General features: G+C 38.8%; 1 protein-coding gene across 2 annotated transcripts in view; it reads left to right on the top strand.

Annotated features, from left to right (window-relative positions):
* Positions 1–1303: 1303 nt before the first annotated feature.
* The window catches only part of MDFIC2 (MyoD family inhibitor domain containing 2), a 47226-nt gene continuing 29782 nt past the window's right edge, over positions 1304–18747 (top strand). For both annotated transcript variants that reach the window (XM_057422933.1, XM_057422932.1), the window contains exons 1-2: positions 1304–1453; positions 2142–2229. In XM_057422933.1, the coding sequence (XP_057278916.1) occupies positions 2142–2229 (88 nt within the window). In that variant the 5' untranslated portion in view covers positions 1304–1453. The remainder of the gene's footprint in view (positions 1454–2141; positions 2230–18747) is intronic.

Here is an 18747-nt window from a genome sequence, read left to right as displayed (position 1 = left end):
TGTTTCTGGGAAAAGAGAGGAGCTGCAATTGAAGATACACAATTCTCAAAGCTACATCCAAGGGGAATGGAAAAAAGGTCTTAAAATATTACCCCTAGACGTTTTCCCCCTGTGGTTGCAATTATTCCCAAAGTACCCTGCTTAAAATAGGTTTTCAAACCATGCAAGACTAATCATTGCAATTTGGAGATGTAAGTAGGCACTTACCATGCAATTCACAATTAGCTAAAGATGGTAGAAGAATCTCAGTTATGTTGGCACAGGAGATTAAAAAAAAAAAGAGAAAAACATTTCTTTCTTGCAAGAATGACATGTGATGGGAGAGTAGACGAAGATAATTGTCATAACAGAGGGAGTATGTTATTATTTATTGGCCACACTTAAGCACTGGGATCTTGGATTATAGTATCTAGTGACAAATGCTGCTTGAAATTTTGTAAATATTGCTTAAAAAGTAAGATAACGGAGTAATTCTGTATGTGCTCTGCAACCACCATTTTCAAAATCCAGTTCTGGGAAGCAGAGTGTTATTTTCCTCTTGCCCTATAGAAAAAGTAAGATGCAACATTTGAACATCCTAAAATCTTGCTCTCTTTAGGCTTCACCCTACTCCTACTAACTTTGCAGCGATAGTGCTGCTAACTACAGCAAGAGAATTTTTAATGCCAACTACTAACCTTAAATTTTTGGTGCCTTCAATGTATGGAGTACTCTGGACTTTCCCCTTGCCCTCTGTGCTGCTTACTGACAAGCCCACCCAGCACAAGGGCTTGTCTCCACTATGGACCACCCAACCTTGTCGCAAGGGAGATAATGACTGTTCATCTCTGCAGACCTGCCCTCCTAGGTGATGACGAATTTCACCCTGCTGAGCTCAGAAGCATCACAGCACTGAGCTCCTCACAGGATGAGACCATTTCTTTGTCAAAGTGCCAGCTGTAAATAGACATTCAGGGTATAATTTTCTACATACTTTCTAATAACTTCAGTATTTTAAACTTAAATTTAGCCAAAACATTGACACATTTTACTGATTTGTTGCTATTAATTTCCTGGTTCCCTTTTTACTTTCTTCCTCTTCTTGCAGATTCACTGGGTTATGAACTGCAGTAATAACCTTTCTAAACCAATTTCTCTCCTTGCAAAGCTTTGGAAGGTTTTTTTTAATCCCTCCACTAATGTTAGAATGCTGATTACCCCCCTCCTTTCCTACCCGACACAGCAAACAAAAAGGGGAAAAAAAAAGAAAACCCTCAGCAATAAGTTGTCTGATTCTGGCAGCAAGACAAATCTAGCACCACACAGCAGGCAGGCAGAGAGTGCACTGCTCATCCTTTCAGTTTTGTCAGTGTATGGGAATGCTGGACATCAACACACAGCGAGGGATTCGGCCGAAAGCACTCCTCCTTGGCGTCTGATCCCTGCTGCTTTCACCCCCGGTTGGGAGATACAGGTAAAAATAGAGAAATGCTTTAGCTAACTGGATTCAATGAAAATATAAAGCAGTTAGAAGAAGCCTGGACAGTCTAATCTTATTCTTAGCAGGCAATGGAAGTAAACCACAGTGTACGGGCTGATAGCTACTGTATACATAATACCCTCAGGTACTGTAACTTGCATGAGATTCTTTGCATTACAGCAAATAAATTGTCACAAGTGGCAGTAAAGATCTCTTTTTTGGATACACTTTGTTCAAGTTATCTTTATAAATATTTACCATTATTTATATAATTATACCTCTCTGACAGCAGGCTTTACAGCACCTTTGAACCGCAATAAACAGCAGCCTGGATGGCTCTTTTTTTTTTTAGCCAGACTGAATCTATGTGTTATATGTACATCTATTACCAGCATTCTATAAGCATATCACTCATTCATTTCATAAGGTAAATTATGGTTACATTACAAAAGAATCTGTCTGCAAACAGCAACATTGTAATATTGATAAAGCATTTAGGAACAGAACATAAATTTAATGACTCAGATATTACCTAGTATCAATAATCTGCAGGAAAAAGTGTGTCTGTATAAGTAAGCACGATTTATAATAGCTGAAACCTAAAGAGAGAACATATACATTTCTTCATCAGAAACTTTCTTTAAAAGAACTTGTCATCCCAAAATTCTTTTCTCCCCCATAGATGTCAGAAGCCAATACAGACAAGGTAAAAATCAAACCAGCAGAAAGTTTTGAACATGACAAGCAAAATATTTCTTGGCTGAAGAAAGGTAAGTTGCATTCCTTGGTTCTTAGTTATTGGTTTGAGTTCAGAGATATTTCTCATTTATTAAAAATTCTTATTTGAAGAAAAAGGCTTATAAGAATACCTTAAAGCTTAAATATGGCCAGGAATTCCTACCACACAAATTCCATAACTTGACTTCTATGAAACAAGCATGTACATTTGCTTACAGTGCAGGAAGGCCTAAATGACCAAATTTTAAAGTAATGTGAAAGCTCATTTTTCTGATATTCTTGCATTCCTGGGAAAGCTTTATTTACCTGAACTACAAACCACTAGAAAGTATGGATCATCTTAATTTTGATGGAAAATTTTTATTAAGTCAGGCTATTACTGACTTGGATTATTTGTTTGATTTTCTCAAACACAAATAAAGATCAACCCTGAATCTATGGATTTGGTAGTGTATTATCCTAGAATAAACCAGCATCCATCAGTTGTCAGCAGTTTATGAAGTACAGACCCTCAGAGGTAGAGAAGTTCTAGAAAACATGCATAGAGTTTTAAAGGCTGAAAAATGACAGGTATTAAGTAACTCATTTGCACCAAAATACTGGTATTTCAAATATTACATTCCATTGATTAAAATACTTTAGAAGAGAAAGACATACGATTGTAAGGGCTTTCTTAGTGCATATCCCTGTGCACATAAAGAGGAAAGGTTCTTAAATATATCTCTCTCTAAAAAAAAATCATTTAATGAGTTAGTACACAGATTATTACACCTTTATGTTTGCTCATCATAGCAGTCACTTTACTGTATTTCATACACACACAAAAAAACAACATGAATTAGAGGCTTAAAGCACAGACTTCCAAGATGCACATGATAAAAACTGAGTATCTGTGATTAAATGTAAATTATAGTTTTTAATGAGAACAGCTATATTCTAATCCTAACAAAAGTATTTGGGGAAGATTCAACAAGTGACCTCATATTATGAAAACATTCAGTAGCGGGGTATTGCGAAAGAGGCCCATTTATAGCTACTATTATGTCATCTGTAAGATGTGCATCACTATTTTAAGCTCATGTAGTACGTTAGATCTTTTAGTTGCAAAAGAGTTTGCAATAAAGTAGATCTAAATTAATGTCTCTGCCTTGCAGTCTTCATTGTTTATGCAGCATTTCCGCAGAATGGAAATCATGCTCAGGCAGAGCTGACTGGCCAACATGCAGACTTTGTTTGGCTGGCCACCCAAAATCCTCTGCTTGCAAGGTGTCAGCTAACCTCAGTAAAAACTCTGCAAGCGGATGATTTGCAGTTTGAGCATTACAGAGGGTGATACAACTGAGTGAGATCCAGGTTTGATCCTACAGTATAACATTGCACTTTAACTTGTAAATAGCAAACACCTAACTGAACTGCATCTTTACCCCATCAGAAGAGAGACAAGAGATTTTTGCCTTAGAAAAGGGGTGTAAACATAGGGAGGATTTTAACTGGTCCACGTCTCTGGGCAGGATAAGACCGATGACATGGGCCCTCAGAGCCCCATATGGTTATTTATCACCTGGTCCAGACCTACTCCAATAGCCAGGTGGCATCTCTCACACCTGCAAGTTCCTGAGTTCATCTCCCTTAGTGATGCTAATCCACAAAGTTTTCTTTCTCCCCTTCCTAAGGAGAGACACTATCCAGAGTTTCTGCATCATTAGTAATGTTTTGATTGTTTTCTTCTTGGAGCAGCCATAATCTCTTTCAGAAAGAGCCAAACATTGTCTGTTGGCATTTCTTCTCTCTAAAGTACCACAGAGCAGAATTGGGCCTTGAAGGTTTAGTACAGCAGCTGAGTCAATAAATAGCTGAATGTGTCTCATATTTTCCTTGAGATAAGAATATTGACATTGTTTTATCATATATTGAAGTTTGCTTTTAAAAAAATTGTTATTGTTTCTTTGCTTGAAGCACTTCTGTGGTACACAGTGGATTTCTAGAATATGGTGAACCAAATTGTCTGGAACAGAAGCTTAACTTCTATGTTTAAATATTTTAAAAATACCTCATGTATAGATTTCAGGCATTCCAATAAACAACGAATTGTGGAGAACAGACTTGTACTGTTTCCATCAGGCACAGTAAGAAGACTATATGTTCTTTTAGCATCCAGTGTTAAAGAAAAGTTATTTTTATTCATGGTTTTGTATTGATTATTTGTTCCTTCTAAAAGAAAGAACGATGAACCACATAGTATCAGAAATAAACAAAAAATATAGACTAGGCTGCAGCTTTAGTACCTTTCCTAGACTTCACTTTTTTTAACCAATGCATTGCTAAGTAATAGGTCATGGACTGGTAGTGCAATGGGTCAACATCAAAATAACGTGCCTATTACTACTTTGTTGGTTTTCAATGGTAGAAGCTGTTTAATCATGGCAGGGAGAGGGGATTTTAATCTGGCTGCCAGTTATTTATCTTTCGGAAGAAGATGTTTTGCTTCTGTCTCAAAGCCTCTAAAAGCAGAAAGCAAAGCCTCATTCTGAGGGAAATTTTTTTCCACAAAGCAAAACAGAAAACAAACCAGCCTTGTGGTAAGTATTACAGAAAAACTTGAGGCTGCATGTATAGGATTGTATCTTATTGTGTCAGCAGGAAGAGCATAAGTAGTCCTACTCATGACTCTACCTCTCAGTAAGTCATTTGCACCCACTGCCACGCTCCCACACCCTGCTATGAGTGCACTAGAAGACTGAGGAGTGTTAAAGGAAAATGGGAAAAAATAATGTTGCATAAGCCAGTACAGTCTTGGAGAGAAAAATCTACATAATCATGGCCCTAGACTCTGTTTTTTTTTTAAATGAGCAACAGCATATTTGTCCTCTCCTTTTATTTCTTGCATATCCCACAAGCTTTTTGTTTGGTGAAGGGCCTGAGTTCCTCCACAGCACCTAACAGATTGTAGAACTATAATGGCATAAACAAAATGTAAACAGGGAAGCAGACTAGTAAATGCGTGCTCCAGGTTTGCTAGACTTTAAGTTCTAAACATCTCTGTACCTCCTAAGGCACTTCACACTTAAGTGTGGACAGTGAGATATACCCTGTGCTGAGAGAGTGAACAAGGATGGTAAATCATCACAGACCTATCCCAAGATGTGTCAAGGTGAAGGATATATACCAGCAATCTTTTCTGATAGTATAGCATGTTTCTCAGGACTATTATCTCTAAAGATCACACTACAGAAGAGAAAATCCGTGTTTGGAGGGTATGCATCCGACCATCAAGCGCAAATGAACCAGAACTGGTATGAACGACCACTAGGAAAAGGTAGTTCCGTTTTTCTGACCTTAGCATTGATGAGAACCAACTCAAGGGAAGCCAGGGACATAGGAGTAAAGCCAGACAATGACTCCTATTTTGTGTAGGAGTGGAGCCAGTTATCTCAGCTTGTTTCTTCCCATGGGAACAAGCTTGTCTTTGGAGATGGGAGGCAGTTTTGGATGGAGATAGACTGATCTCCATGCCAAAGTCTACAAAATATTTTGCAAAGAAATTAACCTTGCAGATGATGATGCAGAATCTTCATTTCTGCCCTAAAACACTAAAGCAGGAATCCCCAGCACATGCACTATCCCCACCTATATACCTTTGGCTGACATGCACAAAATGACATAAGTGACAAAGTATATAAAATATGAATATACGTGTATAAGAACGACCAATGCAGCTTGAAGGTAATAAAGAAATGTCCTCTTCATGGGCATGTGTTCTCACTTGTTTCATGTATTTGCAAGATGTGCAAAAGCAGACCGTCACACCCCAAACGAGAAATCTCTCCAGGCTCCTAACCAAGCATAATTATTAAGAAGGTACTGTGAAATCTGGAAGCTACACAAGTCAAGCCTTTAGAAATGCAGAACCCTGTGATGAGGAACACTCCCAAGGGCTGACTCAGGGATGCTCCCACCTTACACAGACAGCTACCAGCACAAAGCTGCTTCTTCCACATGGACCAGGGCCTCTTTCCACCATGGTGGTGATTTAGTGCCAGATTAGCAGCCATCTGGAGGGAAGAGAGGTCAAAGCAGAGCTAAATTCACACCAGCCTCAGCATGTGGCTTTTGGAGTTCCCTACAAACGAATCTCTTGGTATCACTTGATGATTACAGCCATATGGATACGTGGGAGCAGGCAGGAGCTTATCTGACTGACATAAAGCTGTAAAAGGTGACACTGATTTTGCACAGGGACCAGCAGTGGTCTGTTCACTATTTCTACATCAACTGCAAAAGAAAATGTGTGAGGGCCTAACACTGCCCTCCTACGGCTTCATCCAAAACCAGCCACAGCAGCCCAGGAACTGCAGATCCAAGTTGCACAGAAATGAAATTTCATTTCAGGATATTTTCACACAAAGCCCTCCTGTTTTATGCTGCCCAGCTGTGTACACAAATGCCCTCCATATATAACTTCCAGTGAAAAGTTAATGAAATGCCTTCCTTGCTCTCCTGCCAAAAATATAACTGAAATTCTAATCTCAAGACTTTCTCCGAAGTAGCCCCTTTCTGCACTAAAATTCTCATAAATTAGAAACATTTTTTTGTCTAAAATAAGCATGTTTTCATTGTCTTGAAAATAGTAAAAAGTCTAGCCCCAATTTCTTCAATCCACTGCTCTAGCCAGCAGATTTTTGCTGTAGGGTGAAATTCAGCCCTGTACTGAGGGTCAATACAAGGTCAGCATTTAAACCATAAAATAGGGCTTAAGTGGTAAATAGAGCCTCTGTTCAGGATTATATTTCTCCATTTCAGTTCATACGAAAAGGAAGATCTACTCGTATCATAGAGCTGGCCATAGTGACATTATTCACATTACTCAATATCTCATTCCAGAAGTAATTCCATTGGGTGAGGTTGTGCCACATTTCTTAGTGGCACCTCCCAGAAATCCAATACAGGGGGCTATTCCTAACTGCACCATACCAAAACATCCCACCGCTTGGTTCTTCAGTTATATTCTCGGGGGTAATGGCAAAACCTGTACTTCAGCACTCAGAAATGTCTTTTCCCCAATACGCCCCTCTCACTGGTTACTCAGGGGCTTTAAGATACTTTTACAAGGAGTAATAAAACAGGAAGGACATGATGCCGTGAGGCTGGTTTTGCAGGAGAGTTGTCCTGGAGACACGCAGGGCATTTCCCAGTTCTCACAACCTGACAGTGTTTTACCCGGTTTGTAGATGCTGATGTAAAAGTACAAGGCTTGTACTTATGAGATTATTCTCAGGTGAGAGTTGTGATCCGGCTTTCAGCCCTACATTAAGGGAGCTAAATGCCATTTTTAGAATTCCTTTGTAAAAACTCCAAAGGCAGTGAATGCAGTTTTACATACACATTTGGACACTTGCTTCCTGAATTTTGCTTTTTTCACTGTTTTTCCAGCCTGAAATAAGTCATTGGATTGAAATGCTTTATAGAGGACTGATAACAAAGAAATACCTCTCAGCTTCATGTAACAGAAAATGCCAAAATGCTTTTAAGATGAATGCTGAAATCCAAGCAGACTGCTTCCAGATAAGAACACCACACACACATACAAAAAAAAAAAGCATTCAAAAACTGATGACAAGGATCCCAGGGGGCTCAAATTCCTGGAAGATGCCCTGTCAGCTTCAGGACTATGACCAAATGAATTAATCAAGACAACCCTTCCTTTAAGTTGTAAACCAGCAGATTTAAAGACTCTCTTCCAATGCAGAGGGAGTATATGAAATCTGCAATGGTCCCAGCTCACCACTCCTAATTATAGTTTTATAAGCTGAGTGGTCCTTGATCTTTGAACTGGAGGGCCCTTGGAGATATAAGACTTTGAATACTGCCACAAAAGTGGAATGGATGTACAGTAAAGACAGTGATACTTCTCTGGGTGATAGGGTTAAGTTTAAAGTTATACTTCTCTGCTAGATATCGACTGCAAAAATTTAAGTGAAGGTTTATTTAGCTTTGATTGCCTTAAGTAAATTTGTTCCGCAAAGGAAGAAGAAAGTCTATTTCATTCAAGTGCCAATGCTGGGGAAGACCTGTTTCATTCACCCCTGGAAGCATTCCAGACCAATTCTATTCTTTACTGTAGTTGGGCAAAAATTCAGAAATTTGCCCTCAGTTGCATCAGTAGAGAAAAGATGGAACAACAGTATAGACCCTCATTAGTAGTTGACTTTCACAGCAATAGACATGCTAGAACAGAATATACATATCCAAGGGCTTCCACAACTGTTCCTACTTATGATGGCAAACTGTGGTGCACAGAAAATCTTAGCCTAAGGGTCAGTATCAAAGCAGTGATTAATTCCATTAAAGCTTAATTAACAGAGCTGCATTGGCTTGCAAAAGGTTTCATTTGTCCCACTATGTTTAAGAGAGATACCTGTAATCATCTTAGGGCATCAATGAGGCAGAAGCAATGAAACCACATGCCTTATTTTAACCACTTCAATTCATAAAGGGAAGGGTCAAATGCCAAATTGGTCTCCTAGATATAAGGTGTCACAAGCCAGAAAGCTGCCTGTACTGAATAGAATAAAGTAACCTGGATGGTAAAGAAAATTCAGTACTAATAAAAGCTATTAAGTATTTCAGAAGCTTCATAGTTTTCAATGTTTGACTGTATGTATAACTGCTCCCCATTAAGGCTGTTGTTGGCTTTAGATTCCAACACATGTATTCCCTTCTCAGAGTGGTTTACCTGTCTTCAAGGTAAATGGAGCCCAACATTGTTTTTTTTTTAGTGAACTTTACCCTGAATTTCTGGAAGCTCAAAAAAATTTGTTGTTATTAGTATTCTGTCTAATCTGGAGAAGTAATACAAATGTCCTCTGTGTTATAACCAGTTTCTTCTGGAGGGAGACAGTAAGACCTTTGTGTCTAATTTTGTATTAGATATTTAAAAACTATGAAAAAACAGACATTAAAAACCCATTAATGAGCATTTAGGTCATTTATAAAACTTAATTCCTTGATAGAAATCCCATCAAGACCACCACTGTGCAGGCCTGATTTACCCTGAGCTTGAAGGCAGGATAAAGATGGGTGTGAGCAGTTCAGTGCCATTTTCATGACATTTTCAGAAGGTGTTTTATAGGCCTGTAAGATTATATATACACTGATACACATATCCAGACTGACAGTCACAGAGGTGTGAGAAAGCCCTTACTATTGAAGGGGTTCAATTAAATATTTAGACTAAGAATAATTAAGTTATGAAAAAATAGGCATCCCCTCATCTCATTGAATATTTGCCATCATTCTCCAAAATACAACTGCTTATAAGTACTCAAAACAAAACACAGTGGGATGGGCTAAACCCTGGCCATGCTGGTTGTCTATTGCTGATGGAAGATATTACAGGAAAAGTTGAGAGGAAGATCAAAAGTGGAATTAGTTTTAATGTTCATTGTTAGCTGAGATTCAAAGGAATTATTTTTCCATCTATTTTTGAAATAACTGTTTAGAATTAAATCCAAATGAGAGGACATTTAGACATTAGGAGTGACTACCCTAAATGTCTAATAATAAAATACTGGACATAAACTCCTTATCAGAACAGTTTAGTGATTAGTAAGTAGCTCTTGTGACTTCGTATCTGTGCTGAGAACAAATGGTTGCTTGAAAAGACTCCAATTCACACCTTCCAGAAGGAAACTCTCAACCCCAGCTATCAGATACTCTATGTAATATTGTGGTTAGGAGATTCCTAAATGCCTATGGGTGGACCACTTAAAGCTGGTTGGTCCAGAGAGAAAAAAGCACACTATAGCCCAACAGGCAAGACACCTGCATGAAGGGCAGGAAATTGGCTCTAGCTCCTGCTAGAGATTCAACTATCCAGTAAAAGGTAGAAACCCTTTGACAAGTGGTCTCAACACACTGCTGAGAGCAGCCAGAGAGGGTTTTGAGACTGGGCTATGCTCAATCCACCAGCTGCTCCCACCAGCAGCTATCTCGCTCATAGGTAGGAAAAGACTAGAGCATCTCCTGCTCTGCCTCAGGAGCAGCTGTTGGAAGTCCCCAATGCAAGTGGGAAAGCCATACGTACATTGGGGTGGTCCCTTCTCCCTATTTCATCTAATAGTTTTCCCACTTAAATTCTTCATGTTTCCTCATCTCTTCCATTAGCTTATTGCTCCTAGTTACCCAATCCTCTACGTGGGCTATACAGAAAGTTGGATCTGGGAGTCTGGTGCCTGATGGGCAGAAGGGCATATCCAAAAATTAGGTGCTGAAGCCCTCAATGTCACATGAGTTTCTTGATGGCTCTTTCTACAACTGAGATTCATTTCTTTGAAGAGAATTGCACAAGGCCTCTTTACCATCTAAGCGACATTTAAGTGTTGCAGAGATCTTTGCTATCCCCCTAAACTAAATTAATTTTTATTTTATGGGAATCACACAGTCTCTTAAGGTCTCTTAATTATATAGTCTCATTCTAATTTCAGTCTTTAATCTGAATAAACATGTTAGAAAAACACAGACAATTAACTTAATCATAAATTCAGATGGATTGTTTATTATCTGTCTACTTAATGTGCTTATGATTGTAGCAGTTAAACATGATAATATTTTCTTCTCTCACACATAAACGAATATACACAGTACTGAAATATGTGCAGGAAAAAATTCTGCCTGAAAACATCAGTAGGATCCAGAGATAGAGAAATAGATGCACTGCTGACTGTTGTGCTCTACAGAAAAACACAAACATTGCCATCGTAGTGTTGAGACATCCGAGAACTGATTACTGACAAATTATGTTCTTCTTGCTGAAATATGTTTGCATGCAGTATTGAAAGAAAGAAAATGTTATTGCATTAGAGATGCAGATAGGAATACAATTTGGCTATACCACTGCACCTGTAATTTAAAAGCAGAAGCGCATATTTTGAGTAAATAAGATCACTTGAGTTTTTTAAATGCAGGTCAAATCAATATCTTCCTACTGAAGCAAAATCATCAAGCAGCAGATTTACAGAGAAGAGTTTTCAGCTGTGTGATTGTAAAGATAGTTGTCTTTAAAAAGGGGTTAAGCCCTTTTAACACCTAATTGTCTGTTTTGATACATGACCACGGCAACTAACATGTTGCTATCATGTATCCACAAATACTTTGATGCCAAAATTAGAGTTGGATTATGATTTTTCCTGTTTCCACAACGTATTGAAAATAAATATAATTTCAAGCATGCATTCAGTTAGAAGAGTGATTATTACTCAGACATTTCTCTTTCATTAGACTAATTTTTTTTTTATGGCCATATATTATGGCATGATGAAGTTATATTTGGCTTTGAAATAATCAAGTTTCAGCTAAATTTAAAATGTACTTCACTCCCCCCCCCCCAAACAGGAATCATTTATTTTTGTTGCCTCGCTCTTGGTTCTCAGATAAAGAAGCCCCAACCACATGTTCTTATTATGCACCATTAAAGCTAAATTCAGACTGATATTTCCTATCTCTAGCCTTCCTAGGGTTTCAGAGTTGTGTGTCGACAGTCAGAAAAATGGTCTTCAAGGTTAACTTTACTCTCTTAACCCACACTTCATGCTCGCTTTCTGCATGAGACTCACTCTTACTAAATAGGCCTTAGGAATAAATTTAGAGGAAAAACACCAGAGTACATCCTCAGATAATTTCAGTTTTGTAGGGCTTCTTCATGTAACACACTTCTATCAGATGCTGATCCTGCAGACTTCCACCCTGCTGCATTTGCTCTGTACACTCATTGAATCCAAAGTAGTAAATACTAAACCAAATCACAACTTCTCTCTTATTGGTTAACAGAAGCTTAATAAGCTGGGCAATACATGCTATTACATGTATATCAATTCTGAATTTGACTCAAATCAAGCTGAATCTTAATGCTTCTTAGGACTATCATACAGACATGTCATCTGTGTCAACTGCTGGTCCTAAACTTACATCATGGCTGACAAATTAGTCAGTATTCCTGACAGAAAAGAGTTCACAGCAAAGAGAAAGAAGGGAAAGATAAAAGAATGGAAATCCAAAAGTCAATTTGAGCTCCTTCTGTTTCGCTTTGCTTCTCAACAATTTCCCTCACATACTACGAAGCTAAATAAAATTATGCAATAACCTTCCCCCCCCCCCCCCCCCATTAAAAGAAAAATAGAGGTTGTATGTTACTGGAATTTTAAATCTCTGAAATACACGTTTATATTCCAAGAGTGGGCAAAACAATAGATGAGATAGTGAGGGGCAGAAGTCAGTAGAAACATAATAAAAGCAACTATGGCACCTGGTAGTCATTCTGATTAGATGAAGTTGCGACCAAATGCATTGCCTTCAGATAGTTTAAATGCTTATTATTTAAAACAAATACTATTGCTATTATGAGACATTTTAAAAAAATCTAGCATAAGGTATTTGAAATACACCCATTTCAGCTTTCAGTAAGCAATGATTTTTTTTTCTAGTTTATTTATGATTTAAATAGTCTGTGAGCTTCAGGTAGATATTCACTTGACTCACACACTTGGTCCTAACTTTGTTATCAGCCATGCTATGTCACTGAACAAAGAGTCCAAACACCAGAGGAAGCTGCCCCACCTCTCACTTGGAGAAATCACCAACAGTTGTAGAGGGATAGAACAGTCTCCATGCCTTTTTTTTTCCATGAAAAATAAATAAAATATAAAACTAAGCAGCAGTTTTTACAGCATGACACAGCAGTATTACTTGCATTAGGCCAATTTACCACTTATGATAGCAGTAATAGCACTAAAAGGCAATAAAAGCGGTCTGTTCGTTCAGAGATTGGCTTTTATGGCTTATTCTAAATATTATCAAGTGAATCAAAAGCTGTCATTATAGTGTCTAAAAAGCCTTCGTACCTTGTAAGCAAACAGTGTGACTTTGACAAATAATCATTAATATGCCTGTGTGAGACCAGGCTAAAAGAGAAAAAAAAGGAAAACCCAACATTTCACTTTACATAAATCATTAAGATCATTTCAGTTAAATTTCACACAAAATAAAACAGTTTTATATGTAAAATGTCATAGTTTTCCCAATTTGTTTTTCTTTTAATCTGTGAACATTTTCATAAAACAAAATCTTGTCAGATAAGTGAGCAACGAATGACTGAACTGTAATAGTAGATTCTTATCAACATTCTGAAAACAAAATGCACGTGTCTTGGTAGCTCCTTTTGGACCAGGATCTAACCTGATCTTCCCTTGGCTTCCATCTGCCTTCCAGAAGCCTCAGCAAACACAGCACCACTCCTCCACTTCTTCACCAAAGGTATGTTCCTATAGAGCTAGAAAGGCGTAATTATCTTCTGTCTTATGCCTGGCCAGTTACTCTTACAAGAAGCTCAGGGGAGAAGATCCAAGGCTCTGGCAGATTTTAGTTGTACTCCACCTACCTCCTGCCCACTTGGATGTGGAGTGTCCAGAAAGAGACCTGTACTCTCTATTGTATGCAGGGCAGACACTGGATACATAGGATTTTCCTCTTCCCAGCATTTCTTATTGCTGACCAGCAATACTAGGGCAAGTCCTCTTCAAAGTTGCACAGACCAAGTCACTACCATTTGCCATTTCTTATCTTTGAACACCTTTAACAGCACCGGCCAGAGTGCAGTCACCCAAAGAGGTTCAGGTTGAAGATTTGGGTCTACTGCTGGCTAAGACAACTACTACTGGAAACACTGGAGTGATTCACATGCAACTTTCTGAAGCTGAGTTTGAGGAAGGGCAGAGGCAAAGGGACAGACAGGAGAGCACATCCTTATTTGTATCCTAGTACTGATGTAAATCAGTGTCCAACATTTCTTCTTCCTGCTTTCCTGCTTCATAACCTGGTGAACCTTACAGAAGTGTTGGTCAAGTGTTACACCTCCCACAGCTAGATAGCTCTCCTGGCTCTATAGAAGGGCCCTCATCTGGTTTTTATCACTGTGGGTAGGTATTACCTGGGCTACCTAGTGACAGGGTAAGATGGACAAGGTAGAAACACAGCAGGAGCTTCAGGATGTCATGCGGCATGGGACATCACATGTGGGCAGGGTGAGCTCACACCACCACATAGGAGGGTAGGTACTGGGAAGGTTGGGCATGGATCATACAACAGTTCTGACTAGGTAGTCATGGCTTTTCTCAATTAAAGAGTTTGGGCCATTAAAACTTTATCAGAACTAACAATAAAACCTTCACTGTGCACGCAGTACATCCCTTCAGCCTGTAGAGAGATCTTTCAGTGCAATGTCAGAAAGAGGATTTGGGAACCCCAATTGTTCTCAGCACATTGCAAAGAGCCTGGCCTTAGGTCTGCAGGATGCAGCACTTCTTCAGCCCCCACATAAGCCGCAGCAACCTCTTAGCCATGATGGCAGACATTCAGGCTCTCAGCTCAAGACCAGGCTATGCAATAACAGCAAAAGCCTGAGACAAACCAAGTGCCCTGGGCCAGGCATGGCCACCTGTCAAGTTTCCTGCACTGAGTGCAAGGCTTGGGCAGTTGGCTCCAGCATTCATGGTCCCACAGAGAGTGCTGTGTCTCAGGGAGTTTTCTTGCCTATTGCTATTTACAGTTTTGGGAGCCCCACTGGAATGGCAAGCTAGTGTGCTTGCAGTTGACGGTGTTATGTGATACATCGTGCAGCTGCACAGAGTGCATGGGCTAGCAGAAACATGTGGTGCTGTGTTGCCAGGGGAATTATTCCCACAACACAGCCCTTTAAGGGCCAAGTGTGTTTTGCAGGTAATTTATGTGAGCAGAAAACCAACAGACCTCCCATTCCAAGTTTATAATTTCTTTGGCTATTTTTTTTCCAGAGATTAAAGAACTTTCCAGAAACACTACATTAATAGTGAGGTAAAAAGATCCCAGGTAGACTGAATGGTAGGAAACCTGCTTGGATCCTCCACATGCTTGCATTTATCAAAAAAAAAAAAAAAGGTGTATACAATTCTATAAATCTACACCCAGTAGAGCTGCTTTCATAAAAAAAAAAATCCCACTGAATTATGGTTTTGATTATTTCAGCCCAAGGAGTGAAAGAGTAGATAAAAGTTGTTTATTTACTCACAAGAATGAAAGGACTTTGGTTCTCTTGGATCTCCTCTTTTAGGCAGAGTGTATAGCAACTACCAAGCTCCCTCCTAGACCCAGTATACAAACTGAACATCTGCTTTTCTGTGTCCAAGCATAAGATGGTTCAAGAGAGGGTGAGCATTGAAGACAGAGAGAGCATAAGCTGCTCACTGAAATCAACAATGCCAGTGTTTCTCTTTCATTTACACCAATGGTATTTTGCAGTACTAATTTCTCTCTCAAGCATTCCTATAAAACGGTAAGAAAAGATTATGTCACACAAAGGTTCGAGTGGTTCAGCCTGTTTGCTTTCCATGTCATGGGTCTGCAATGCATGTATTCATCACATACTGTTTTCCTGTATTATTTTTCCCAAGGGTTCAATCCCCCCATATTTTAGCCCCACCTTCATCTCTTGTCACACACAAGTTATTACTGTTGAAGAAAATCAGAGCACAAAACTTTATGGGTTGCTGTGCAACCTGAAACAACCTGTGCAACACTGACAAAAGAAAACCCTTGGATATGATTCTTTTGACCAAGATTTCAAGAACAAAGTCACTAGAATTACTCATATGCTTGAAGTTAGGCCTGTGCTTAGGCATATTGCTGAATCTGCTTCTGATAGAAGAGAAAGATGAAGTATCCTTTGGCCTAGATTAGAGGCCACATCTTGGATATAGTGTTGCCTTGCTTCTAATTGCTAGTGTAGCCAAGAAACTTTATCCTTCCCTCCACTTGAGACACCACCTGGAGAAATACATTTTTCCCCTCAAACTTTGCACAAGAGCCCAAAACTTGGCTTTAATACGATACATATTTTCCATTCTCCCCCCTCTTTTTAATGAGATGCACTGATTTTTACCTGCATGTACTGTGTTTTGTTAATGGGAAATGTTTCAAACACTGTGTGGTAATGGACTGTGGGATATGGGATTATATAGTTATTAATCTCAAGAGCACCATGTATACTGTACCAGTATGTTACAAGTAGACTGGCAGAACAGGGTTTGAATTCTGGCAGGAGATCTCTTCCAAGTTTGCCTGTGCTTTAAAACTTTATACTGAGCTATAGTTACTTTGGTAAAAAGTGCTACAAACAGGCTGTGCTGAGCACCCTGCTGGTCACACATGTCAAAACTGGGTGACCTGGCAGCCAAGAAGATGTGCCTTGTGCAGCTGACCACTGCGATTTGTTGCACAATACAGAGAACACTGTTATACCCTGACATAACAGCAAGAAGCATTAGGGGGAAAAAGCCCTCTCCATCCATGGAGATCATATTTATACACAGTAATGTCTAAATCTATTGTATGCAAGTTTACACAAGCATGCTACAAGTTAAATACACCCTCACCTTCTCTCCTGCCACAATAAGTCAGACTAGATTTTACAATGTGGTGGCTTTTATAGAAATGAAAGGCAGTTTTTGCACAACTGAAAAACTGTCATTTTAAGATGAAAAAGTCTGCTTTACTCCTTGAGGGAAAGTTGGGAAAAGTTTCATGGATTTGCCCTTTGTAATATTCTGGTCTGTCTGCAGCAAGAGGAGGAAATAAAAACTAATGGAAAGAGACAATTCGTCTTGGATCAAAGCTGAACACTTCCAAGAATGCATTCTCAGACTATACTCAAATACTTAGAGGAAACAGTTGCTAGATCAAATAATTCACAATGTCCAGCTCTGCTCAGGCGCTTTATCAGGTTAAAAAATATCTGACAATTTTTACTTTATTTGGGAATCTCAAAACCCTTTCAGCCATTAACCACTAAACTGGAACCTATTTGCTCCATGAAAGGGATTTTTAAACTTCGGAACAGTTCAGTTCCCAACTTTCCAGGTTTGCTTCATCTTCCCCTACACCATCACTTACCCTGAGGAACTGAGGCAGATTGAGACAGTAACAAAGCAAACTTCTATACCCAATGCTAAATTAGATATACACATTAGATATATCTCATGATCAGATATTCAGCTTTCCCACTAGCTGAGACCCTTGACTGCAATTGCCAGTGCCCAGCACTTAATGAAGATGAGCTCTGCAGCTTTCCAAGAAATAAACAGAAGTAACTGTAGTACCCAAAATTAGTAGCTGTAGATGAGGTAAAGATCATAAAGGGCTGCCATTGATTTTAATGACAGAAAGGTTGAGCCCTTGATAAAAATGCCAGAACTGAATTATTGGAATCTGTCTTTCCCGGATTCTCATTTTCTAGTATTTGTTTTATTACTCTTCCAATTCTCTTACAAAAAAAAAAAAGAAAAACAACTGGAAGCACCTTCTTTTTGGCCTTTGATAACCTAGTTTGTACAATGCCAGCCTGCTCAAAATCTTCCATTTAATTTTATGAGCTCTGGACTGTGGCCCTAGAGTTGGCTTTAAAACAACTAAACTTTCCCTCCAGAAAACACAACATTTTTGAGACAGCAATGCTTATAGCCTCGTACATCAGATTTAAGAGGTCTTTTTGGCCACACCGACCTCCTTCTCCCATTGGTGTCCCACTGGAATGCAAGTTGCATGTAAAATTAGAACCAGATCCTGCAAATATCTCTGAGTCCTCAACTCCCTTGACTGCCAGGAAAATGACATTAGTGATCATCAGCCAGGTACAACACTTGAGGTATTAACATGGAACTAGCCTTGAAATGTATGTAAATTTACTCTAAAGTTATTTAGACAACTTATTTGCAGCTAATTTCTTTATCTACATTGTTCATAACGTACATAATAAAATCTTTCTTTGCCCTGTTGTGAACAGTACCTAAACTATGGCTGGATAAGAAGTCTGTTTGCTTTGTCTAAATAGTGAAAGCTCTCCCACATCCAATGCCTATTGGAATTATCCTGTGATCTTTCAGCTTCTAATACATATTAATTTGTATTATACAAAACCATTCAAATAAATAATCGTGAAGACTGAATAAAAAAGCAATTTAAACTCCCCCCCCCCCCCGAACTGGAGACATTTTTTACAAATAGTTCTTTTAAGTAGTCTTAATAGTATCTCTTTAATATTGCCATTAAAATTCACCAGAGTTCAAGAGCAGAGCAAATTTACATCTGTTAAAATAATGGAATTGACACTGATATTACATCATTGCTATTTTAAATAATCATTCTTCATAATTCTAACCTACTTGCTTTAGGTTGTAAAAAAGGGCTTGTTCCTACTTTCATCAAAGTCGGTGGCAAAACTCCCTTTAGCTTTCAGGGAGCAGCACCTATCTTTAAAGATTGGGTGCCACTCCTGATATGCAGTGGCTTTTGACTGCATTCAGTAATGCAGCAGAGAATAAATCCCTCTGAAAGAACAATTACTGACGGCTGTTCTATGAGCTCCAGTCAGACAGGATAATTGTACTGGACAAGCCTGTTCTCCAAAATCACAAAACTCTATAGACTATTCTGAATACCAAAGTAGTTACAATTCTTCTGCTTACTTT

Source organism: Pezoporus wallicus, unplaced genomic scaffold (genome assembly GCF_028554395.1).
Source record: "Pezoporus wallicus isolate ANWC-B61680 ecotype Strahan unplaced genomic scaffold, APGP_CSIRO_Pwel_v1 contig_7073, whole genome shotgun sequence".
Classification (NCBI taxonomy): Eukaryota; Metazoa; Chordata; class Aves; order Psittaciformes; family Psittacidae; genus Pezoporus; species Pezoporus wallicus.
The sequence above is the reverse complement of the archived record's forward strand: the minus strand, read 5'-3'. Positions and strand labels throughout refer to the sequence as shown.